Source organism: Leptidea sinapis, chromosome 11 (assembly GCF_905404315.1).
Source record: "Leptidea sinapis chromosome 11, ilLepSina1.1, whole genome shotgun sequence".
Taxonomy (NCBI): domain Eukaryota; kingdom Metazoa; phylum Arthropoda; class Insecta; order Lepidoptera; family Pieridae; genus Leptidea; species Leptidea sinapis.
In genome coordinates, this window is record NC_066275.1 from 7406559 (window position 1) to 7432406 (window position 25848).

The 25848-nt window shown below is 34.5% G+C and overlaps 1 protein-coding gene across 2 annotated transcripts; it reads right to left on the reverse strand.

Annotated features, from left to right (window-relative positions):
* Positions 1-3087: 3087 nt before the first annotated feature.
* LOC126966734 (trypsin-1-like) lies at positions 3088-23475 on the reverse strand. 2 transcript variants are annotated; one of them, XM_050811001.1, is made up of 8 exons: positions 23254-23475; positions 13143-13272; positions 11495-11533; positions 10749-10914; positions 9336-9544; positions 7106-7191; positions 6258-6348; positions 3088-5629 (listed from the first exon to the last, which is right to left on the reverse strand). In XM_050811001.1, the coding sequence occupies exons 1-8, from the start codon at positions 23350-23352 to the stop codon at positions 5508-5510; spliced, it is 942 nt and encodes a 313-aa protein (XP_050666958.1). In that variant the 5' UTR covers positions 23353-23475; the 3' UTR covers positions 3088-5507. The 2 variants fall into 2 exon arrangements, with proteins under 2 accessions (XP_050666958.1, XP_050666956.1); XM_050810999.1 differs by having other exon boundaries at positions 7031-7191.
* Between the last annotated feature and the right edge of the window lie 2373 nt (positions 23476-25848).

Below are 25848 nucleotides of genomic sequence, written 5' to 3' on the forward strand. Positions count from 1 at the left end.
CAGAAGACCGTTTCGTTCGTCAAGTGTTGTTCGTCCGTTGATGTCGGATATAAAAATACGCCTAAAAGTTTAAAATTTTAGATGTCTTGTCTAATGCAGGCTTCAGTAATGCATGTTGAATTTTTCAAAAATATAATACGGAACCTTTAGCGTGCATATAGGGTTACCATATATATATTTCGATAAAAGTCTCGAATTTTTAGTTGATCTCGCTTAGATTTCGTTTCTCGTAAAGATAAAAGACTTAATTGGTATTAGTTAACGTGTAGTTTTATAACTATATTCCATTTTATTGGAAATAAAATTCAGACAAGTTTTAGGTCAATTTTAGTGGTAAGTTTTAGGTCGTTTCGTTACGTTTTTATTACATTCTCTGTGCATAAAAGTTTGAAGTAATTTGAAAATATATTTAAATTACCGAGAAAGTAAGTCACTCATAATAATCAAAATTGTTTATTTATTATTGTAATATTTACCTATTTCACTACATTAACAGCACGTACAAGACGAGCATCGTAAATAAATACTTAGTGGAATTATAAACACAAACAGAGGCCGATACGACGTTCCTTTCATCCTTTAAGTGTGACATTAAAAGGCGAAAGTGCCACTTTCCAACACGTACGAATTGAACTTTGTCGAGAAAGACATAATACAATGAGAACACAATGCAATTTGTACTATTATATTCTTCTTTGATGGCGATCATGAAAACTACGGTTATAATGTTGATTAAAAATAGAAAAGGAATGTCGTCTTACTAGAATAATAATTGAAAAAGTCGTTTTTGTAATGAATGGAGTTAAAGACGTAGGATGTAATGATGTGTTCACAAACTGCAGACTAAGAGTGACGTCTGTGCTTGATATCCACAATATTGTGTTATGAAGACGACTTGAAATTTTGGGAGTTCTGATCAAAAAAACACGACAAGTAGTTTTGGCACTATCTTGATGTTAAACTGCCGCTGACTAAAGAATTCTGAAGACATCTAAAAGGGTGGACACCTGAAAGCCCAAGGCAGATGGCAGATTCATTAATACCTCCCAGCCAACCTATGAGTAGCTAAGCATGTGTGTGGTCTAGCGCTATTGTGATTAATGACCATACACTTTCTATTGATCAATTCCGGGCGTTTCCTCTACTTCTTTCTTTAATCTACTCAGTTGTTGGTAGAGATCTGAAATGGTTCTGCCCGATCTAATCCCACTTTACACACAGCATCCCCTTATTGCGAGGTAACCAGGGTTTTATCAGTTTGTGGAGCCTGACCAACATTTGAGCCCAACCTTTTTCGGATGTTCTTGTTGTACGTAATCCTCTTTACAACAGCAGCTATCAATCTCTTGAAAATCGGTTCGGTATCATTACGTCACAGCAAAGAATAGTCAATTAGAATACGGGTCATCGGGTTTCTTTTAGTAAACTCGTGTGGCACCTAAATATCGAGCTATTGACACAGATATAGACGAGGGTTGAAAATAAAAGACGAACAAAACGTTATACAGCTCGGCATTACAATGTCAAAAGCAGGAATTAGGATAACATCCATTTTGAATCGTCGAGACAATATTATGTTTGCCGTTAAATATTATAATTGGTTGTAAATGAAAAGGCATTTAAATCGTTAAGTTTTTTAAATAATAAAATTATTATTCTTGTTCAATAATTTAAAAAAGGAGTCACATTTTCTACAGCAGTTGTGTTTGAAGAACGGGCGTTCTTCCGTAACTTCAGGCCGTTAGACGGTACCTGTTGTCGGACTGTGATCGAGTTGGGACCCGATTACTGGTTTTTTCCACGCCTGGGCCACTTGATGGCCCTAGGACTAGGAGGTATCATCTCATTTGGTAGGGCTTTTCAGCCCATGCACTCCAGAGAGGGTTGCGAGGTGTGTGCGTCGAAGCATAATCCCGGATGCCCCCAATTCCGGGAGACGAGTCGAAAACCCGTACTGACCGCTGAGAGCACAACAACCTCAATGGTGGTAGAATTAGAGCGGCTCTACCACCACCACCGCTTTACTGTGTAGAAACGGACTCCCATGAACTATGGTTCGACGACGGTATATATGTTACATGCTGAATAAACATTGTTAGCGTGATCTAGGATTTCATAGTTTATGCTGGTTCTACCTCACTAAAACAGCAGTGACAGAAGTAAATATATTTAATACACGTTTATTTCATTTTAGGACGACATTATTGATCAAAAAAGTGATAATGTAATTGTATTTTAACCCACGAAGTGGATTGATTCGGAAAACTCATGATAGCGCCATCTAGTTGTTGTCCGTGTAATCTATGAATACCAATATTTTTACATTCCACATTCATTTAGTTACAATAATTGTTTCGTCCATCTGTTGCATCTTTCGCATTACACTGAATTGAAGTACATAAAGTTTTAATTGATTTTTTAATTATTTCAACTCTTTCATAAGAGTCAGGTTGGTCGAGTAGATATTATAAGCTCGGGTTCCCGGGAGGGAGCGTGGGTTCGAACCCCAGACCTGACAAAATTCTTTTGTTGAATTTTATGTTTATTTTATGAATTACTAAAACAAAATAATTTTTTTTTCTTTCGTTTTCTTTAGATTATTATGCTGTGAACTTCTCTTTTTTCAAATGGATCCAAACTTTTTTGTGGTCAATTGCCAGTTCTTCAACTAAGTAGCTACTACTGGTACTGGTTTTCAAATATGGCGTCCATTTGATTAGTAACTGAGCGAGGGTCACGTCATAATTCTCGGACTGAAAATGTATAAGCCAACATTATGCCCCATAATTACTGCATCAGGCCTTAAAATGTCACAAATTTTTAGATATTTGTCTTACAAGACTCGCGTCTTTTTTTTTCTTTTTTGTAGTAAAGTTTTTAAATTGACCATTAAATTTATTACAACAGAAAGTGAAACAAGCGAATGACTGGAAACACAATTCCGCTAATATGTGTCTTTTTTTAAATGTAAGCGTTCCAATGTCATTAATTTTTTTTTTTAATTAAAATTTGAAATTGAATTAGCTTCATCGAAAGAAACTTTTATCGCTCCACCGAAGAAGTGGTCAAAAAGAAACCAAAATCAAATTTCAAATCAAAATGTTTATTAAGAAATAATTTAATAAATATTAGTAGAGAGATAACAATAAATTAACTACATCAAATTTAATAAATGTTAACAATTATTAAATAATCCTTAGGAAGTAATGAACAAAATTAATTATAAATAGAAATATTTACATGCAACAAAATTAAAAAAAAAAAAAACAATTTCGTGACATGGATCACAGGTGCAGCCTAAAGAGCATTATTTATTAACTAAATTAATTACAATTCAATCAGGTTAACAATTTTAACATCTAATAGCAGGAAGGAAGCAGTTGATCTGTGATGTATAAAGAATTCAGCAGTTATAACTGATACTACACTCAAAATTCAATTAATTTTATAAATAATAGTAATATTTTGTCAATGTCTAAGATGTCTCTAACAAACTTATACCTAAAAATGTTGCTTCAATTTAAATTATTTGTTTTATACATATTTTCTTAATCCCTACTCGATTACGATAGTAAAAAAATCTCATAACGATAAAGCTGGAAAAATCTTATATAAGTAAAATAAAAATTAAAAAGAAATATTCAATTATAGAAAAACTGGCATCCGCTTTGTCTTAACAATCTTGGTATTGGGTAATACTACACATAAAACAGTATGTTAATGTGTGCATTTAGCCCATAGTAACTGAGCCATAAACACCGAAACAAAATATTAATTATGTGCATATAACTTGACATTGACAGAACATGTCACATGAATTGATAAATAAATGATTAAAACATAGGCGACAATATTTCTACAGTAATAATATAACTAAATCAAGAGTCTTAGATTAAGGATTGGTCTCCAACGCGCTCCAACTAGATACCGCAGGCAGGCGCAAAGTGCGGCTAAACTAATACTACGGTCAAGTGGCCGTACTTGAGCCAGTTTCGAACAATACACATTGACGTTGACGTGCCACATGATCTGTTAAACTTTGCTAATAATTGAAACTACAATGCTGGATTGCGTAGTAAAACTTTGTAAAAATAACACTATAAGAAATAAGAAAGACACTACACATATCATCAGTAACTATTTTGTATTTTATTAATTTCAATGTAAAATAACACGCAGAGTATGCTATAAAACTTTATAGATGAAATTGAGTGTCAAGATGCCACGCACACAACGGAGCGCAGCGGAGACTAATACTTAATCTAAGTTAAGAGTTATTTACGTACTAAAACGATTATTGGTACCTATAACCTAGTACTTATATTAATGAACACGTAGGTAGTTCTACAGTTCTATCTAATATCTAATGGTAATCTGCACCACCGGCCTGACGGTTACTTGAACACATTATATCTACATCTATTCTAACATTACTAACGTACCTATATAGTACATACGTACATACCTACTAATATATATTAACCTATAATTTTCTGGTTTACATCATTTAGGTATTTATTTATTTTTTATATATACAACATTGGCAACTTAACATTTAACTTTTATAAATAGAATGCTTATAGCGATTAACGGCCACTTTCTATATTTTTTTGCAATTTAAATTGATCCATATACTATATAATAATATAATAGCTACATACTAAATTATCAACCTCGGATATATGATATACGAAATACGAATGATGTAAGTACTAGAATTGTGTAGTGATAACATATTTAAAGTAGTGATTCGATTTTATGTACTAAAATAATTAGTAAACCGGTATGTCATTGTCATTATTTCAAGCTTTTTGGCCCATATAAAAAACATCCATTACATTTTTTTCATTAAACGTAAAACCATCCATTAATAACTTTTATACGCGACTATATTTTGAAAGTGTCGAATAATAGCTCGATAGCACTAAAATTTAACCGCCATATTGTTTGGCAATTAACTGATTTCGTGCGCAAGAACGTCAAAGATTCGAAAAGAAAGAAGAATACTAAGTTAACCAGAATACAACATAAATGTATTATTTATTCTTCAGTAAGATTCAGTAACAAATCTTTGCAGCCCAGAGAATTATTTTAATTGATATAGTACTATCGCCCAAGCATTCAATCTGTACAAACTTAAAACTAATTGCATTTATTACCCTTTTATTTGCAAAGGTTATAAATTATAAGTAGCGAAGTAGCTAGGTACATGAAAAGAAAACATCTAATCTAACTGTACACAATATACAAAATCTCACAAAGCATAAATTATAAATAATTTAAAATGTAATCTATTGCTTTTAGCTGGTAGTCATCAGCACTCAAATTTGGGCTGAAATCTCACAAATCTAATTTTAACAATGGCAATATCAACATATCCTAGAATACATACGTTTGTCGACTGTGTAAGACTAATTTCAACGCAAGATATAGAATTTTCGACATAAGATTAATAATTAAGTTAGTTAAATGTTTAACTGTACCGCCTGAGAATTTGTTTTTTATTGTTATTTGACACAAAGGCAGGTGTCCTGCAGGTTCGCTTTAAGCCAGGGCAGATATCTAGTTATCCGGGTGTAAACACCAGGGTATCCCGGTCGACCACATCCGACACCCCATGAAACAATACCTGAAATTTTCATAAACAATTTATTTAAATTGGAAATTAATTAATTTAATCAATTACTGTGAATTTTCAAATACTGTTCAGTTGTGCTTTGCACACTAATAGTAGTACACACACATTCATAAAAGTAATACACACACATTCATATAAGAGATATAACCTACTACATATTAGTTACCTACGTATTTGTAGAAAAATTAAATAATAGTTTTAATATGTATGTAGACTGATAGCGCTGTGCAATTTTGAGGTTTTTTAAAGGGGGTTTTAAAAATTCTATTTATTCCTGCAGTTGTAAGACTTTCAGCAAGACGTGGATATAATTATGAATTAAGTGTATTTAGTACAAAATTTTCGTTGTGTAGCAAACGTGAAACAAAACAGGAGATTGAGTGCAAGCTATGCGGTCACCACCCGCGTGCCCGGCGCAGGTAATATGAATGAAATGGGAGAGTAGGCGGGGAAAAATAAAAATAACCGCAGGCAGAGGTGTCCAAAGATTGCTCCGTTTTATTGCTTTTCACTTTTTTTAATGTGTTTATTTCCGGAAAATGAATATGTATATTAAGTTCTCACTACGTGATACTAATATTAAGATACAGTACAAGTTTTTTTTATCTTGTATACTTGCCTACAACTTGGAACCGATCTCCTTGCTGTATCAACAGAGGTCCACCGCTGTCTCCTTGGCAAGAATCAGTTTTCGCACGACCCGCACATAACTGGAATCACAAAAAATCAATAAGATAGAAATTTATAGAAGGAAATGTACAGGTATGCTTTATCTGCCTGTAATTAGTCGAATGTTTGTGTCCCTGACAGCTATGATAGGTATAATAAAACCTTCTCCTTCTTTTCCCTATTACATGTTTATGTCCACCAAGAGTCCATAAAACACTCTGTTTGCCCTGGGCTTCCCCGGAGCATAAAACGTAAGAATAGGTAAGTGTCGTAAGAGACGACTAAGGACATCTACCAGTGAGAGGCCTCTTTGCCCAGGATGCCGGCTGTGTTATGGGTACCACATCCACCTTTTTCTGCTGTGAAGCAGTAATATGTAAGCATTATTGTGTTTAGGTCTGAAGGGCGCCGTAGTAGTGAGATTACTGGACTAATGAGACTTAACATCTTGTCTCAATGTGACGAGCGCATTTGTTGTGCTGCTCCGAATATTTGGGTTTTTCAAGAAACCTAAAAGGTACTGTATTGTAATGGGCAGTGCGTATCAATTACCCATAAAATAAAAAAGATCTGATCACATAAAAGCAGTAAAGGAAAGAATTCAAAGAGTTGCCGATTTTAAGTTAGAATTAAGTAATTGTGTTAATAGAAATAAAATTGGCCGGTGAATCATCATTTATATATGGCTGACAAAGACCATTAACTCTTTTAACAAAATATTACCATATTATTTGTGATTCGTGAAGCCCTGTACTTCATCGCGCGACATTGCTGCAGAGATAGAATAGGAACCCTCACTTCTTGGACAATTGCCGGCAACTGGCCACCTTCTGAAGTTCGTCCCCAGCCGACCACGATTCCTTCTTTACCAGCTGGTTCAATATCTGAAGATTGGAACAAAATATTTCAGTCAAAATTAAAGCAGACATCAAGTGAGCAAAAAGTGCAAGTATAGTCCATAGGCCTCTTTTTTTTATAGATGACACTACAATTTCATTTATTTATAAAATTGTTCTTTTCCCAAGATATAATTAAAAATTTATTTATGCAATGGTACCCACTACCACATTAAGGTTTATATCAATGATTTTTAATTGCTCAAAACGTGATTTTATGGAGATGCAACAAATCAACTTTAACATAAACGCAACGATAATTTTCGAAATTGCTTATAAAATGCTCACAGAATACCTTTATTTATTTATTTATGGTGTATGTGGATCATGCAGCTACTGTACTCAATAACTTTTGTATTAATTTACATTAACTTTTTTGACTTACCTACTCGTGTAAGACATTGACTATTTGACGTTTGAGTGTGTCTGTTGCATCATTTTACATATTATATTGTAATATGAAATGATTTGTAAATCGGTGTACTTAAATGTAAATCTTGATATAAAAGAGTGGCAATGAGTTTCTTGCTATTTCTTCTCATTAGCTCAACCCTTTACGAAGTAGCGGTAGATTCAATTAGAAAATAATTTTTTTTTGACATTCATAAGTGTCATTTCCGTGACCTTCGTGAATAAACTGATTTTGATTTGATTTGATTTGAAGTTAGAACGCGTTTAGCTTTAATTGCCACAAGATGACGGTGCAATGCAATATTAATAGCATTTGAGCATTTTTAGCAGTGAAACTGGTCGGTTATGATATTATAATGGGACAATTTCAAACTCAGCGTTTTGTATGGTATGGTATGTATGCGATGGGACGCCCATGTGCTGTGGCAATACTAAAAGAAAGACAGAAGCATTACCGGAATTAGGATTTAGGAGCAATGGTGGGGTAAAATGTAGACCATTCACTCTCAACATGGTGCCCTCAGTTCGATCTTATCCCGTGAAGTATACACATTTTCGATTTTCGAATTTATATGAAGGTATTCCACCTTCGCACGACACGCCACAAGTTATGATATCATCCCCACCATCTGGATGTGTGGCGGTCCTCCACAGTGCGGTTTTCAAGGGGCTTTCTCCCTCGTACTACAAAGCTGTGGAATGAGCTTCCTTGTGCGGTGTTTCCGGGACGATACGACATGGGTACCTTCAAAAAAAGCGCGTACACCTTCCTTAAAGACCGACTACGCTCTTGTGATTTTTCTGGTGTTGCAAGCGAATGTGGGCGGCAGTGATCACTTAACACCAGGTGACCCGTACGCTCGTTTGTCCTCCTATTCCATAAAAAAAGTTATGTTTATAAGATTGTGATTCCTCTGTTCTTACAAGAGAGTAATGGTCTCGGTGATTATCCACATGTTTGCTGGCTTAGATAAAATAAAAAAGGAATCTATGTCATATCTCAAGGCTTGCGAACACTGCTGTATGTATATATCCATGTAAGTTTCTCGAAAATCGCGCTGTAGAAACACACAGATGCTTAGTTACCTATATGTGTTTGTGGCATGTGGTAACATTGTAGACTACAGCCGATTTGCACATGCCTTTTTTAATTGAATATACAAGCGAGTTTATGAATATGCATCACCTATTGGTGTGCACTCACCGCCGTGCATAGGGTCTATCTTGTGCAGAGGGATCACGGGAACAATATCAGCCTTTTAGGTAAACATTTTTAAGACGGTGCCCATGTCAAATTGACCTGCAAACACCGCGCAAGGAAGATTGTTCTACTTTGGCTGTACTTGGGAAAAAGTTTCTTGCAACAAGAATTACAGTTTATTATTTATTACTTTTTATGACATATTAGATATTATTTAAACACAATTCATATATTGAATGCAGCACCTTACAAACTAATTTGTCATATATATTACAGCCATTGTACAATATTTTATTTGATTGAAATTGAAAGTTGAGTTTCTTTTTTTTATGACAATAAGGGATGAGATGATAGACGCCGTGCCCATTACAATGCAGTGCCGGAGGAGGATTCTGAGCGGAACTACAATTGCGCTAATCACCTTAAGATATAAGATTTTAAGTCTCATTTGCCCAGTAAGTAATTTCGAAGAAGAAAAGGTGAAATCCAAATAAAATTCGATAGTGTACAAAATACTCACTAGATGGCGGTAGGCAAATAGGTTTGATTATTTTAGAGAATGTGACGGGTTTTCGTAGTTTCAGTAGAGCGATGTCGTTGTTGTAGGAATCTGCATCGAAACTACGGTGACGTACGATAGCTGTCACCGCTCGCATTATGGCCGTACTCTCAGTGGTCAAGGTCTGGTCGTGGTCGCCTAGTATCACTCGGATCTTCGATCGTTTTAACCTGAAAATTTGAGAGATATCAAGGACTTTCAGAATTCGAATTCCGTATCTATATTCATTTTTCGAATTCAACGTTTTGTTTCAAATGATGTAGACGATTGATAACTAAGACTTGAGTTTTTTTTAAATAAGTGGCAAAGCCACATTATATGAAATACTAGATGCTTGAAGATGTCACGCAGCCACAAAACTAAGACAAGTTATACGTCTAGATAGTGATACCTCTTACTATTAGAATAAAAGAAAGAATGAAATAAAGAAAGAAAGATATTTATTTGCAACAGACACAATATTTACATATTAAAATAGAACAAATATAATTACAAATTTCATGTTGGAGTGTTTGTCACAAATTGGAATAAGATTATATTAATTATATTAGGCAACGCATGCCAACAGGCTCGGTTTATTACTTTAGTGTAGATGACAGCTAGTTCTTATACTAGCAATACGTCACTCACTTTGTTTTAGTGTGCGCGCGTTTGCTGAAAATAGAGACTAACAGTTCAATCTTTTCCGACATTTTTACTGTTGTCACAGTATAAATGATCTAAACAATAAAATAATACAGAAGGTTAGCTTATGAATGAACTCGATTCTTTGGCTGGAGTGCTTACAAAAGACAGATTGCGGTTAGTTTCTTTGAGATCTCATACTGCCCTAGCTCCTAGGACCACGTCACCATTTGGTGCGGCTAGTAATGCACTGCTTCTTCAGTTTATTATTACTTTGTGTTTGAGGTGAGAGTATAGGTTACAAAGTAAATTTTGTTTGGATGTAAGATAGCCGGCGTGCTTTCCTACTAAATGCTTGTGCGAAATAAGATTTCTTGCAAATCGCAGCGGTGGAGAACGCTAGACAATATAAGACATAGTGTAAAATAAATTTCATGCCGATGGTTCGAGTGATTCTTTATTATTTGCGTTCATGAGGAAGCATCTTTACACCATGGATCGCCGGATGAAGTTGAAAGCGGGAGCCCGAAAGTACTCCTTACGATTTCTGTAGCAAACATCTTCAGTCACACTGCACAAAGTTACTCAGCTAAGTAATACTCTTCGGGAGAAGTTAGCTCAAATCGACGAAAGAAGAGCTCGGTAAGCATAGTTATTTCAATGGAGTGTTAGGACGACTCAATATTTCTATACTTACTCAATAAAGTCGCAAATATTAATACTACATAGAATATAATATTAAATACTTACTTTCTAACACAATGTGCTGCTGTGAGAACGTAGTCCTTAGTGACCAACGATCCGCCGCAATGAAACTGTCCATCGTAGACCAACCTCACCATCCACGGGTACTGGTTGAGACCGGCAGGAAAACCTCCCACAATACGGTTTTCCTGATTCGGACCGGAGCCGCAATCTGTCGTGAAAGTAAACGTAGCAGTTGATAGGTTGTTGACGCGTGTATTGGAAAATGATCATTAGCAATGCTAAACTGTTACTACGGAAGTTGGATAAACATCGATTAGTTACACAGTTAAAATATATACACATCGTAACATTATAATTTTATTTTTACCCACTAAACTAGTATCATAAGATTTTCTTACAAAGGCTTCCAAATCAAACCCTAAACCCCCTAGATAACAAAACAGAAAACCTTAACACAAGTTTATTACGTACATGAAAAAGTTTTTATAATACCTAATAAAAATAGCTATTACTTAATGATTCTGTTGATGTTATCTGTGGTTACTTACTGTTAACAGATGAGTAATCTTAATAGCTTAATTTAGCGCCGTAGGCTAAACCAATCTAGTTTTAATACCTATTAATATTATATGTACACAGTAGGAAGAAAATACAATAAATTGTGTTATTAATTTCATGTTAATGGTAATAATGAAGTCAATAAGTGGTATTAACATAGACCGCAACCAGTGATTTACAACATCCAAAGGTAATAAGCAGAATGCAAGAATGCGTAAAAGAAGACTTACCCTTTACTTTTCTAGCGGGAAGATTTACTCTGCCACATTCTAGAAAGTGAAATGAAATAGTGATATAGTGCCTTATATCTAAAGTAAGTATCTACTGTGAATTACTGGAAGAAAGTCAATAATCAATTAAACACCAACTTAAAATTCCTTAACTGGCTTTTAATTGATTAAATATGCGTGCGGTTTACCTTGTCCGAAATAGAAATACACGCCTTTTCTTACTGACAATGCTAGTGGAACAAGAACATTTGCACCCATTTGATCACTTTTGCACAGGGAGATAAAGATTTTACAATAGATATAGGTGGTGCGATTACAGGCAGAAAAATATTACCGTTGGAATAAATAATACTGCATAAAATCTTTAAGTATATTTTAGCCTTTTTCAAAGTCTGTTTGAATGCCGATGTTTTCATCACTGGCTTTAATATTTTTTATGGAAGAGAAGGAGAAACTTATCCAATTTTAAGTGATCACCGCTGCCTACATTCTCCTGCAATACCAGCGGAAACATAGGATTGTTGCCGACGTTTTAGTTTACAATTACACTTTAGTGTACGAATTTATTGAAGTAACCCATCTTATCCTTCTGTAAACATCGAGCATGGAAGCTGATTCCATAGAATGGTAGTACGTGAAAAGAAGTTCGATGAAAGAATGAAATGTGGTGGCAGGAATCAGGTCAAACAGCTCTTTGGAACACTCCCTGTGTATCTGCTTCAACAAAATGAATGATTTCAATATCACTTTAAATTTAAATATATACAGTTATAATCTTCATTTTATGAGCGAGTAAGCTACAATTATTTTATTATTGTCAAGATGGCCCTGGAATAGTAGCGTCAAAGAATTTTTACATTATTCGGACTTTTAGAAGAGCGATTTCTCTTTCAGCTTTTGGGATCTGAGCTATCAAATCCTTCGCAAATGGCGAAAAGTTTCAAAAAGAAGATCGTTATGTAAATACAACACACTAACTGACCTCCTCGCCGTTGGGTCAAAATTCAAACATCACTCTTTTGGCATCAGAGCTGACAAATCCTCCGCTAACGGTGAAAAGTTTCAAAAGAATGAACGTTATTTAAAAACACACACACACAGACACTGACCTCATGACCGTTAGGTCAAAGTTCATACATCACTGTTTTGGCATCAGCTATCAAATTATCCGCTAATGGCAAAAGTTTTAAACGGAGAACGTGTTCTCACAAAACACAGACACTGGAATCCTCATACCAAACATCACTCAACTCATCAGTTATCGCCTTGCGGTTGATCGCCGATGTTAAACTCGGCAAGGTTAGCGCTCTTTCGGGCTAAATTCAAAATGACAAAACTCTATTTGGTTTTATAATACGAAAACATAAAAAATGTTTTTGGAACTCACTCTGTAGGTATAATAGTCATCATTGATAAATTATAGTGTCTTAGATTTTATGCTCGCCTTCAGACAAATTACAAGCATAAAATAAGATCGTCATTAAAAATCCCTACTATCTTTAATCTTACTATCATTATGTTCGATTTCGATATTGTATCGCAGGATTAAAGTATCCATTTTAAAAATCTCGGCTTTAAGATCGTCTACCTTTTGACCTGCTGTTTGAATCATTCAATGAAATATTGTAGCCGTAACTAGTACACGTACCACATGAACAGTTCCTGACCTGGGGGACATCCTCCTCGTCATCTTCGACGCTCTGCTCGTCCAGAATAGGAACTTCTAGCCCGAATATTGCATCGAATAGGAATCTCTGCGTTCTGTTTCCGGATATTGACTGAAAATAATAATAGTTAATTTGGATTAGTATAGATATAGGTTACATTCATTGTTTCGTGAGCGTTGTCTTATGGAATACGAGGACAAACAACTAAGCAGGTCACCTGATGATAAACATTCTTAATAGTTTACTCTCGTTTCAGCGTTTAGCGAGTCAAAAGGTCCTGAAGATGCCTCATGTACAGGAGGTTAGAAATTTAGTATTGCACACATAACGTTGAAGAGGTTGACGTTGATTCGCGAGGTAAAGGTTTTTAATAGGTATTTAGTGTAAGGTAAAACTTACTAGGTGGGTGTTCAATAGAAGTTTGGTTATAGAATAACAAAATAAATTAACTTTAATACTTTAGTATTTATTAATTTATGTTCTTATTAAGGTAGGAATTGCCTAATTACCTATATGGAATGCACGCCACTGAGTTTTTAAATTTATTAGTCATAGATTTCACAATTTCATGATGTACGAAATTTCATATTGGCAACAACAAGCCAACTAGCTTTAATAAAATTTCTTAGATATTATTCCTGGTTAGTTATTATTTTACTAAGCAATTAATTATTAATCATCTACTTTACTTCCTACGAATGAATATCCAACAAAAACAAGAAACACGAAAGTGTACCACATAATATTATTACGAAACTGTAAATCGATGTTCTTTCGGAAGTTGTGGCTTACATAAGTGCTGTGTGGATCACATAACTATGAAGTTTACTTTCGCAGTCGTATCGCAGGTTGGTATCACACGCGATCGTCTCTGTTGCACAACGGACTAAAGTTAATTGGCCACTAATGTCAATGTTACTTTCACAATATTAACACTCGTGTTCCGGTCGTCTATTATCCGTATTATAATTGTTTTGTCTGCTTCACTTGATACTGTGTTTATCTTTTTGTTACGAGAACTTCAAAATAGCTCTTACTTGACTGAGTAATTACCATAAACATTGCACTATTTGAAATGTACAATATTTAAGACGGTATGAGGCTTAGTATAAGGCTTATTAATGGATAGCTGATGTCATAATTGTAAAAAATATAAGTGGCATTTATTAGGCAAATTGAAAAACTTGATGAGGAACAAGAAAATTTGTTAAGTCCTGAATAACTCTAAATAAAGCTGTATACCTAAGGTGTTTTATAATACTTTAATATAATGTTGTACTTTTCGACTTTGAGTGTTGCCAGGGACTGAATCTTCCAATATTTTTCGTTCCAGATATAATTTAGGTGGTTACAACCACCTCACTAATTAAAACAAAATCCCAAAAAGTAGATGGACTAACACACAGTAACAGTAAATGCGCAAATTCGATCTCATATTTTTAACCTGTCGAATTTGTATAAAGCGGTGAAAAATATTACACAATAACTGACTTAGATACAGCGGACTTGTTTACTTTAGATTATGCTGCCGATATCAATACCATCTTTGTGCTGCAGGAGGCGGCTATTCGCACCATTTATAACCTATAGGTCCTAACGAATAATTGAGAGCAAAATTTAAAGAAATAAACATCTTAACTGTTGCTACTCAATAATATATTCTTTATCATTTTTTGCATGTACATATGCACATAAGAGACAGTTTTACATCAAGATCCCAGAAAATGTTCTAAACAAATGTATTACGAAATTCAAATGAGTTGTTAAAAAATATTTGTGTGGTAAAGGTTATTATAACACAAATGACTTTCTTAATGATACCACAGATTGGGAATGGAGTGACCGCCCTCATCACTTCACTTCATCCTGGAAATATTGTCAATTTTTCGTGTATTTCCTGTTTGTTTCCTTTCACGACCTTCGCCTACTTTTTGCGAGGTTATTTCAAAATCGTTGACGTTAAGTTCCGATACTAACCACGTTCTGCTCAAGATTCGTATTCTCTTATGATTTCTCAAGAAAGTTAATTGAATCGGAGCCGCGCGTGAACCACATTTGAACGACAAGCCCGCGCGAAGATTGTCCCACTGGTAGAACAATATTAGTTGCCCAATATTTTTTAAGGTTATCTTAAGTTAAGGTTAAGGTTATCTATGTTCTAATAAATGATGTTTTAAGTTGTCAACTCAATCAAACGCCTCCCAACAATTGTCGTTAGATCTTGTCACGAAAATACGCATCATACAATTTCCCTAATTCGGAACACAACTTCATCGGAACTGAACCGTCAATTTGTGTTACAAGAATACGAAATTTAACTTTTTGACTTAAGTTTACTTCGATCCTATTCTCGTTTTGTTACGAGATAGGGGAACTGCTGTAATTGGGTAGGTACTAAAACTAGCACTGGGACTAACTTCAAACCAATATGTAAAAAGAACCAGTTTTTATAAATTTCGTTTTCTAACTACTATATAAAACCTGTTGATGTGCACCATCTGGTGGTAAGTTGTTACGTGGTAGCTGTTGCCCATGTAAAAAAAAATTCTAATTGTAATTTTAAAACCTTGGCGAATAAATATATTATTACAGTGACTGACTCTGTTCCTTGGCACAAGTGTAAGCAATTAGTATCACAATAGGAAGATCAGTATGGTACAAAAAAAATACGAACTAATCAACTTATATTATTAGTTAAGTCCCTGTCAAATGCTGTAATTTTTATATTTAAACAAGCACTGATGCTAGTGTTAAATCCAAAAATATTTTGTTTTTAAGTAACATCGTTTTAAAATATAATTGAAGTGTGGAGACAAGTGCGCTGTGTTTACAAATTACAATAATTATATTTCTAAACTTCCTTGTTATGGTAATTTTTGTTGCATAGTTTCGGATACGTAGAAATATACTCTTAGTTCTATCATATTATATCTTATATATAAAATTCTCGTGTCAATTTTTTTTTGTCATTATGATTCAACATTGAAAAATATTAAATATATATATATATATAAATATTTTAAAATTTTCCCCCTTTTACGATCTACAACTATTTTTGTATCACGATTTTTATATTATTCTGTTCCATCCACCAAACCGATATAGGGTTGCAAGATAGCAATCGAATACAATAATTTTAGTACGATATATTTAGTAGGTCTGAGAATCGGTTGCATAAAAATTTTAATAATTGATTTTTTTAAATATGTTATATGGCAATACGACGTTTGCTACGTCAGCTAGTTTTTATGTAGTATTTAAATAACTTACATCATATATTTGATAACACTCTTTCCATACTTAGAAAAGTACCTACCTACAGCGCACGTAACGACAGCTTCAGTGACAAATAACAACAACATATTGTGTTACATAACACGTTATATAACTAATAGGTTAAGGTTGTCATATATATTACTATTCCACCCACTCTTTAACCTACATTATTGTTAACTAAGGCTATAAAGCCTAAACACATGATGGACTTTGGTACGGCCGAACTATCGGACGCGGTCTCGTAGCGGACCATATTAAATGGTATGTCGCATCGGCCCGGACCGTACCGAGTACGATACCGGACCAGTTGGTGCAAGGCGCCCACCTGACCGTCCGATAGTCCGGCCGTACTTAATCCGACTATGTGTTTAGGCTATAACGCTCCACTATCCAACCGTCCATCCCATATTTATTTGCAGGATAAGGCACCATGGTGTTGTTGGCTTGTAATTATTAGGTGCTCTTACCCTTATGCATTTCTGCATTATGTATTCAAACTTATAAAATTGGAGTACGGACTTTGTCTTATTTTGGAATTACTTTACAATTCTCAAGTAGTTATTTTGATATTATTAAGTATTTTATTTTGATATCATTAAGTAGGTTATAAATATAAGATGTTTTGTAATTTTGCCTTTAGCAAAATGGTCAAATTGTAAGCATGTTCTGTATTATATTATCTAGCCTATCAGCGATGCAATGTGCTGTAGATTTCATGAAATAAATAAATGTAAAAAAGGTAATATTCGCTATACTAAAATACTTAGATATACATTTCAAACCTAATAATAATAAAATTATAGTGTTATAAGAGACTATAGACCGTGGTGTTCGTTTGCCTTCCATAAGAAAACTACGACTCCACACTACTGAGGTGTATTTAGGTCCTCGACTTCAAATATAGCCGACAGATTGCATACTCGATAGGAATCGTTAACTTGCTCTCCTAAGTAAGCAATGTATCTGTTACGGGTAATGCTAGGAGGTTTAGTAAATTTAGGTTTACCCGGGTACAACTAGTACTACACAGGCGCTTTGGGTAAAGTCTGAAAACATTTCCCAGTCAGTGTTGGGTACACCTAGATACAAGTTAATGTTACTTTAATATTCGGACTTTACCCAAAAGTCTTGGGTAATACTAATTATACCCGGGTTAAGCTAACCTTCTACTCATAACATATTACCTACAAACAACTGGTGTTGATAAATTCTTCATTCTGAAAATAGAAAATTCTGAATCGTCTTGTTTTAAGTGTTACCTTTACGTGTATAAATAGAGCGGCTAATATTTCGTTGACCTGCCCTTGTACACAATGTTGATTGGACCTCGAGTTCTAGCTTATTCACGATCAAGATCATGCCATTACACAAACAAGTATCTCAACAGCTGGGTCACTCTTATATTATGCAACACAATGACTTGATGAATTCAAGTTTAAATTTACCTACATTAAATAGCTCATTGTACATCCCAAAATGGAATTGTCATTACAGATAGGGCTGCGGTGAGGACATACTATCAAGAATCGACTGTCTTGAAAAATTCATTTCATTCATTTCATGAAAAAATAATAAAAAAAAAACACAAAAACATTTAGTACTTTCTTTGATTAACGCGAGTGTTTCACATTTAAATAAAACACAGTTAAAGCATTAAAGGTCTTGAAACGTCGGGTTAACTAAATAAAAATTTAACTTTTACGCAAACATCTAATGTAAAACCGTTACAATTACACGCGGTTTTAATCCTTTAACAGTATTTAAACAAAAAAAATTGTTCAAATACTGAATTCGAATAAAAACTACTACTATACTAAATCAGATAGTTTGAATGAATTCATATCCGCCGCATGTCTAACTATTACTTACTTAATAACTTTCTACAAACAAATTCACGCTCCATTTCATTCGTTTTTTTATTCCCACCAACCAATAACGTTTTACAATTCGTAAGGTCAGTAAGTAATCCACTTTCCAAAACGTAATCACGCCTTTCACGAAGTAATTGCCGTTATACTTTTGTTTTTGTTATCCGGAGCTGTTAATCTTAGGAAAGAAAGTGAATCCGACCGTGCTGACAGTCGGCTGTGATGCTGTTATGGTTATGGTTTTAGCGGCTTTAGTACAGTTCAGTGCAGCCCTGTTTCACTGCGACCAATGTGATCTATTGTGATATACACTTGTACTATACGCTCACTGCTAAGATTGATTCTTATCACGAATCTTGTAATATCCATTGCAGTGAGCTGGCATATCTCAAGTAATATGCAAATATTGGGGTTGAGCAGGTTATCAACTGTAGAGTAGATCTTGTAGATGAAGCCACAACCGGAGAGTTCAACAATGCATACAAGATTTTATGACGATACGTCACTCGAACGGTTAGCTCAGTTGATTAGAGCACTGGCACGGAACGCCAGAGGTCGTGGGTTCGAGTCCCGCATCGTTTATATAAATTTGTTTTACAAATTTTATTTGTGTATAAATCCTAGAAGTGAGGGTTATCACTTTAAAAACATAAATTGTTTAGATATCTCAAGTAGTTAAAGAATTGGACTTACCAAAGGGATGCTATTTTTATATATTATAGGACTACATTGAGAGAGGATGTGTAACGGGGTTTCATCTGCATTATTAAAGAATCTACACGCTCTATAATCTGTGAGGCCTAGGATTGAGAGGTGTTTGTTTAATCTGCAGTGGCCCGTCAGTGTCCTGGTTATAATGCGTAAGTTTTCCATACTTAACCCTAGTGCCTCATGCACAGCCTTTTTGTTGAAGGCTTGAATTAGGGTTTCGGAATGAGTTAAATCCGGAGTGTGGCTCCGCTCCGTGATGCTGTTAACTTATACGAGTAACCTTCTCATAACAATGCGACGCAACTTAGCTCTTTAAGTTCTTTTTATTGAAGTTAAACTTCCAATGACGAGTTAAAAATAAACAGAGAGAATTTTCGCGCGCACACCAACACCAAAATTCGACACCCTGACGTTCGCGTTAGATGGTCAACTATCTAGTTGTAATCTATTATATCCATACCATTGTATTGTATCTAGTATATCTATACCATTTGTATCATACTTCAGTTACTTAAGGTAGCCTCAAGAACTAATATGACTACTGAACCTCAACCAATGGACGAGAATTAAATTTTGTAGAATGAAATCGAATGGTATAGAAACTATTTAATGACATTTAAATAAACGTTATTAAACTAAATTATGCGCTATAATAATATTTTCATTAGTTGTATTTAATACCTTCTTATGCAAAATGTTAATAAAAATACATTTTACTTATGATTGGTTTATTTAGACGGATAACGTTTCCCGCGTTTATTTGCAAGTCTGCTTGACATTCGGAACCGTTATAAGACCGAACAAAGCATTCGTAAGCAAAATGTCTATTTGTAAATATTTTACATATCCTTGGTTTATGCTTAGTTATAACTTTATGCCAATTTTATTTGTAAGGCCGTTAGAGTTTATATTGTCGACCAGGAATATGGTTTGTTCTACTATTTAGTTGAACGTGGAAATAAGTTTCTTGAAAAGCGCATTGTACGTGAACACCACTCATCCCGATCGTGATGATGATGTTAAGTTTATAGCTTATGGCAATGGTGGAATTTTATAGGAGATATAAGTCCAAATAAAACTTTGGAAAACTCTCAGTGATAAATGCTTGCTACAAAAGACTGTATAAATGGAACGACGTCTCTATCTAAGCGATCAAGCCGTACAAAGAGTTATCTTACTAATTCGACTTAACGTAACACGCGGTTAAATGGTTCGAGCATATACGAGGGTGCACCAAACAAGAGATGAGAACAACACTCCATATGTGACAATCTTTCCGACACCATAATAAATCCCAAATTAGCATCACGCTCCCTTGGACATTCATAAATATTACTTGATAAATTCCCAATTTCTGCGCAAATACAGATAGTGATATGTTGAGTAGTCGAAGAGAAAAAAAAATAAACTTGATATAGCATTTGTAAAATTGGTAGTTTTTGCAAATAAAATTAACGATTAAAACCAAGAAACTGTTAACAAATATAATAAAGAAAACGGTCTAGATATCTAAAGGTTATATATCCAAAATGTTAATGTTGAAGAACTCGATCTCGTTTCATGTAGAACAAGGTGAAGATAGCATAACGAAACGATAGCCTTGCTTACATCGCCTTAATTGGAACAGAAGATAATTGTGTAGAATTAATAGGAAATGCAATTAAGGCACTTTCCGATTGCTCTACGAATAATTGTTTCTTGTATTCCTTCACCGATTTAGGCGTGGGTTTGTATGGTAGTAATCTAAGCTTAACCGACTCGTGAAAGATAGCACTAATGTTTAATAACTGTAAATCTTCAGTTCAACAATTTATTATCTTCTTCGGGAAAAAAAATCATCTTATATGAATTTCCGGTACTGCTTCTTTTCGGTTGTTCTAGTCATAGTTGTTATTTTATTAATTTACGAAACGTGCAGACTTCTTAACGCATTCTATCAGATATATTTTGACACACATATACAAATACCAATGGCCTTGCACCTTAATTGTTTCGATGATCATTCAGACTATGTCATTATGTTAAGTGTTTAAGCCCAAACTATGCTTAATTAATATCAATATTTGACAAATGCCAAAACAATTTTTTCAATAATGCCGATTCTATGCAGTAATTTTCGTAATCAACTTCATTTTTGAATTCCATTATTTGATTTACTTTTTAGTGTTCATCATTTCCTTATACTATAAGAAGCTACAGCAGTTATTGCCGCGTTCAGCTAGTGGCACTAATCACAGTACATACATCTGCATTTACACATTTGCCTAATATACCTACGACCAACCAGAGTACGACCAGAAACGATTTTCGTCCATAGATGGATCACGCGATTGGATATTTAAAAAAATACCTCAAATATCAATTTTGCTTCACGTCACTCTTACGACCGATTATTTTAAAGTTGTCAGTTATAAGAATTTATGTGTCTATATCAACGACGTTCTATACATCATCACTACATAGTATAAAACAAAGTAGGTTTCTCTGTCCCTATATCCCTATGTATGCATAAATCTTTAAAACTACGCAACGGATTTTGATGCGGTTTTTTGTAATATATAGATTGAAGAGGAAGGTTTATATGTATAATAACACCCATTAAATATTGGAAAAATACTGTTATTTTTGAGGTTTCTAATGTGATGTCGTACATGATTACATTTTTTCCGCATACATTGCAAACGCAGGCTGAACCCTACGAGATTTATCAAAATAATGTACTAAGTATTGTACACATTGAAAAGGTCTACAGAACACTCCGCTATTGTATATGTCTATCTCTTATGGATATCCCACAATAACATTTTTTTGTCATTTACTTTTTACGACAAATAATGGCTATTTTCGTAGCGATTTTAACCAGTACAGCATTAATCCTTATGTAATTAAATACCTTAAATACATTGTTGATTTAATATAGATCTATATGGCCCTTTACAGCATATGATTTAAATGAATATTTTCGAAGATATTACAGATTTAAAAATTGCGGGACGTAGCATTTGCGGCGGTTCCGGCCGGCCGGGTCGGCGGGAGCGTGCCTTTGAATAGCGCGTCGGAGGCCGCGGTTCTCCCTATAGCACTTTGAAGTTAGCAGGGATCGGACGCGTTTATTATCTATTTTATACCCGTGCGAAGCCGGAGTGGGCCGCTAGTAGTGTATATAATATGATTATATGCAATAATAGTAATTAAACTAACTCAAGAAATGGCGTGCTTATTTTAAAAGAAATTATTTCTAAATATTCCTTGTATTTACATAATTATCATAATATTATAGATAATCTATTTCTTCCGGAAGTCCGATTGGAGTATTATAATGCACGTATTTAGGGCAATATTTTTTCACATATTATCATAAAACATTTGTTACATAACTTTTTGCTTACATAAGCGTAGAAACCTGACACCATTTATGTTTTTACGGAAGCTTTCCACAAATTCACTATATTCATTTGATTATGATTTCTATTGGTTTCAAATACTTGTAATAATAAATTAAATGCTAATGCTCAATTTTCATAATGATAGATTTACAATCGTCTTGATTTGGTATTTGCGTTTTACGATTGTGTGATGATACATTATGTGAGAGATAAAATAATCAACAACAATGTTTTTTTTTTTTTGAGAATAGCAAATGTAAGATAAACGGTTATGAGGATTCATAAAATACAAACCAAAAAGGTAAAATAACTTCCTCATAGGTACATAATCATCTTTAAGTGATTATTTGAAAATGGTATGTTCCCAGACCCCAGTGTTTACTTAAGCGAAGTATTTAATAAGTCTTAAACAGAAGGTTTTATTTGTGGTTCTGTTAATAATTTAAATATTGTTAGTTAGATTCTTAGACAGCAAATAATAATTAATGGTACCACTTATGTAGATATAGTATTACACCATTAAATAGATATATGGACGGTATGATACAGCCCAGGTATATCAACAGTTTAAATAACATAACCATAAATACAAAACTACTTACTTCCTGAATATTGACATACTCGAAGAAAAAAATGTTTTGTTGTAAATCATAAGATGTAATAGATACTCCAACGAACGGTAGCGGCGATAAATCTTATCTGAGTATTAAAACGACGTTGTGAGCAATTAACATACAGCATATAGTAGAGAAGTGAATGCGCTCCGTGGAAAGTAAAAGTGAATTGGAGTCGTTGCACGCGCGAATGACCGATAACATAATAAAATGCTATTTTCCAAATAATTTACTCACGTTATTTTCGGGGGAGGTGTTAAGCGGACTTAATTTCCTCGCGCTGACAAAACACAACAGTAACACACAAATTAAGGCCACTGCTCTCCATTGGCACATTGTTGATGTTCCGTTCTCGAGCGTGATTATTTCGGCACTATTTGTGCGACATCTCCCCTTGGTCACTGAGTGGTTCGATCTCGTTTCAATGGCATTATTTCGCAAACGTCGCCTTGCCGACTAACGGCGACGGCCGCGGGCGCGGAATCCGCTACGCGCTGAGGTCTTCAGCCACCACTTCGGGGACTTTCTCTTCGTACCAAAACTTGATGTGGAGGTAGAACGTGCAGCCCCACCCCCGTCATCCACGAATCACGTTACAACATGCATTACATAAGTATTGCGTAAACATTTCATATGTTGACATGATATGGCATGGTTTTTGAGAATATTGAATATTAATTTAAAACTTGAATATGACGTAATTGGGACAAAATAAATACTTACTGCTTTTATTTTTCTTCTTATATATAGCAAGGTTGTTATGAGAAAATAGCCCTATTGGTTTATTTGTTAGTATAGGCCCATTTTCAAAAGCTTCTTTTAGTCTTTTTTAAGAGGATATCAAACGAGCGTTCGGCTCATTGTATACGCTTTTTAAGTTATTCATGTCGGAAACTCGCTCATTCAGCAGCTTGGTTGCACGTGGAAGAAATTCCTCGAAAACCGCACTGTAGAGGAACGCCACACTTCCTGATGGTGGGAATGATATTGATAGTTGTGATGTGTTTTGCAAATGTGGAATTTGACGGTAGGACTCAAGTAAAATAGCTCTTCGGAACACTTCCCGTACTTCCTATAAAGAAAACCAGACGATTGCAAGTCAGACTCCACACCGTGGATTTCGTAAAATTATTTATTTATTTATTACACATTTTTGACACCACTTTGACAAAATATATCTTAAATACTAACATACATAATTACATGATAACATACAAATGGCGGCCTTATCACTATAGGTATACTGATCTCTTCCAGGCAACCATTTGTAATACAAAAAAAGACGAGAGAGAAGAGAAAGACAGTACATTAAAAGGGTAAGAAGTGTCAAAAATATACACATACATAATATATACTATACTCAAAAATATAGATTATAAAAAAGTTAAATAATACGTAAGTAAAAGGTAGAAACAATAATTAACGTTTCCGAATTGTTGAATTATTTTTATGATTTCATTACAAATGTATGAGTCGTTTTCAGTTTTATCCTTATACTTGTAGTTTACGCTACAAGTATTAACCAAATTTCATATTTCTAGGTCAACGGAAAATACCGTATAAATTTTGATTCCCTTGAGTGTCGAATTATGCGTTTTTGTGGCATAAACGACCGTAAGAATCTTTTTTTACGAAACCTTAGCGGTTTGATTTTTTCAGATCTGCAGCAAGTCTGAGTATATCATTTTAATTTTAACTGATACCTCAACGTTCCGCAGAAAGACATTGCCCTGTGCTTCCCCGGGGCATAAAGATAGGGAAGTCCCAGGCTTAAGAGTGTCGTAGGAGGTGACTAAGGGCACCAGTGGGAGGCTTATCTGCACAGGATGCCGGCTAGATTATAGGTACCACAACGGCGCCTATTTCTGCCCTGAAGCAGTAATATGTGAGCATTATTTTGTTTCAGTCTGAAGGGCGCCGTAGCTAGTGAAATTACTGGGCAAATGAGACTTAATATATGTGTCTCAAGGTAGTGCCACTCAGAATTTTTGGATTTTTCAAGAATCCTGTGCGGCACTGCATTGTCATGGGCAGGGCGTATCAATTACCTACCATCAGCTGAACGTCCTGCTCGTCTTGTACCTTTTTATTTCAAAAAAGACGGACGGACAACAAAGTGGTTATCAGGGTTCCGTTTTTTTCCTTTTGAGGTACAAAATCCTACTTACTCACGCAATATCATTTTTTTTTTTATTATTGGTATTCTAATAAGTAAGTCCTAATATAATATGACTATCCAAACATACACAAACACACACACATACTACATACACCCGCAAATACACTACACACAACCTTACAATTTACATACACGCACACACACTCCGTAACCTTATTTTGTAAAGCTTATTTTCTAAGTAGCTTATTATAGTAATTGTAAATATTTTGTTATCTTATTCTGGCTTGTTTAAATCATAAAATGTTACTTCTTAAAGGCCTATATACTGTAATCAGTTTTGGCTTATTTTTCTACATTATAATGTAATTATATTTTATATAAATTGTGACGCTGTAGATTACATGAAAATAAATAAATATCGATTGTGATGAATATATTTTTTGCAAATGTATTAAAAAGCGACGTCCGATGCTGCGGAATTGTCATTTCTTCAGGAGTCTGTTTGTTGAACCAAACCAAACCCAAAAAAAAGGCGCGATAAGACAATAGGAACGAGTGCAACCAAGTGCGAGATGCTTTCAGACCTTTTAATTATGTACTTGTATCGATAATGCCGAGAGTTCAAACTGCAAGCCAACTGCAATTAGCTAGTTTTTGAAAGTTACTAGATAACTATTAATATGTTCTTTACTTTGATAAATCAAATCAAATAC

What these genes read in the sequence shown, in the direction of transcription:
- LOC126966734 (XM_050810999.1), bottom strand. Translation starts at nt 23,352, where the DNA reads ATGTGCCAATGGAGAGCAGTGGCCTTAATTTGTGTGTTACTGTTGTGT. An exon ending in ACACCTCCCCCGAAAATAAC is followed by an intron (nt 13,273 to 23,253) that starts GTGAGTAAATTA and finishes TATTATTTTCAG; the next exon opens with TCAATATCCGGAAACAGAAC. An exon ending in CACGAATCACAAATAATATG is followed by an intron (nt 6,349 to 7,030) that starts GTAATATTTTGT and finishes TTGTGATTCCAG; the next exon opens with TTATGTGCGGGTCGTGCGAA.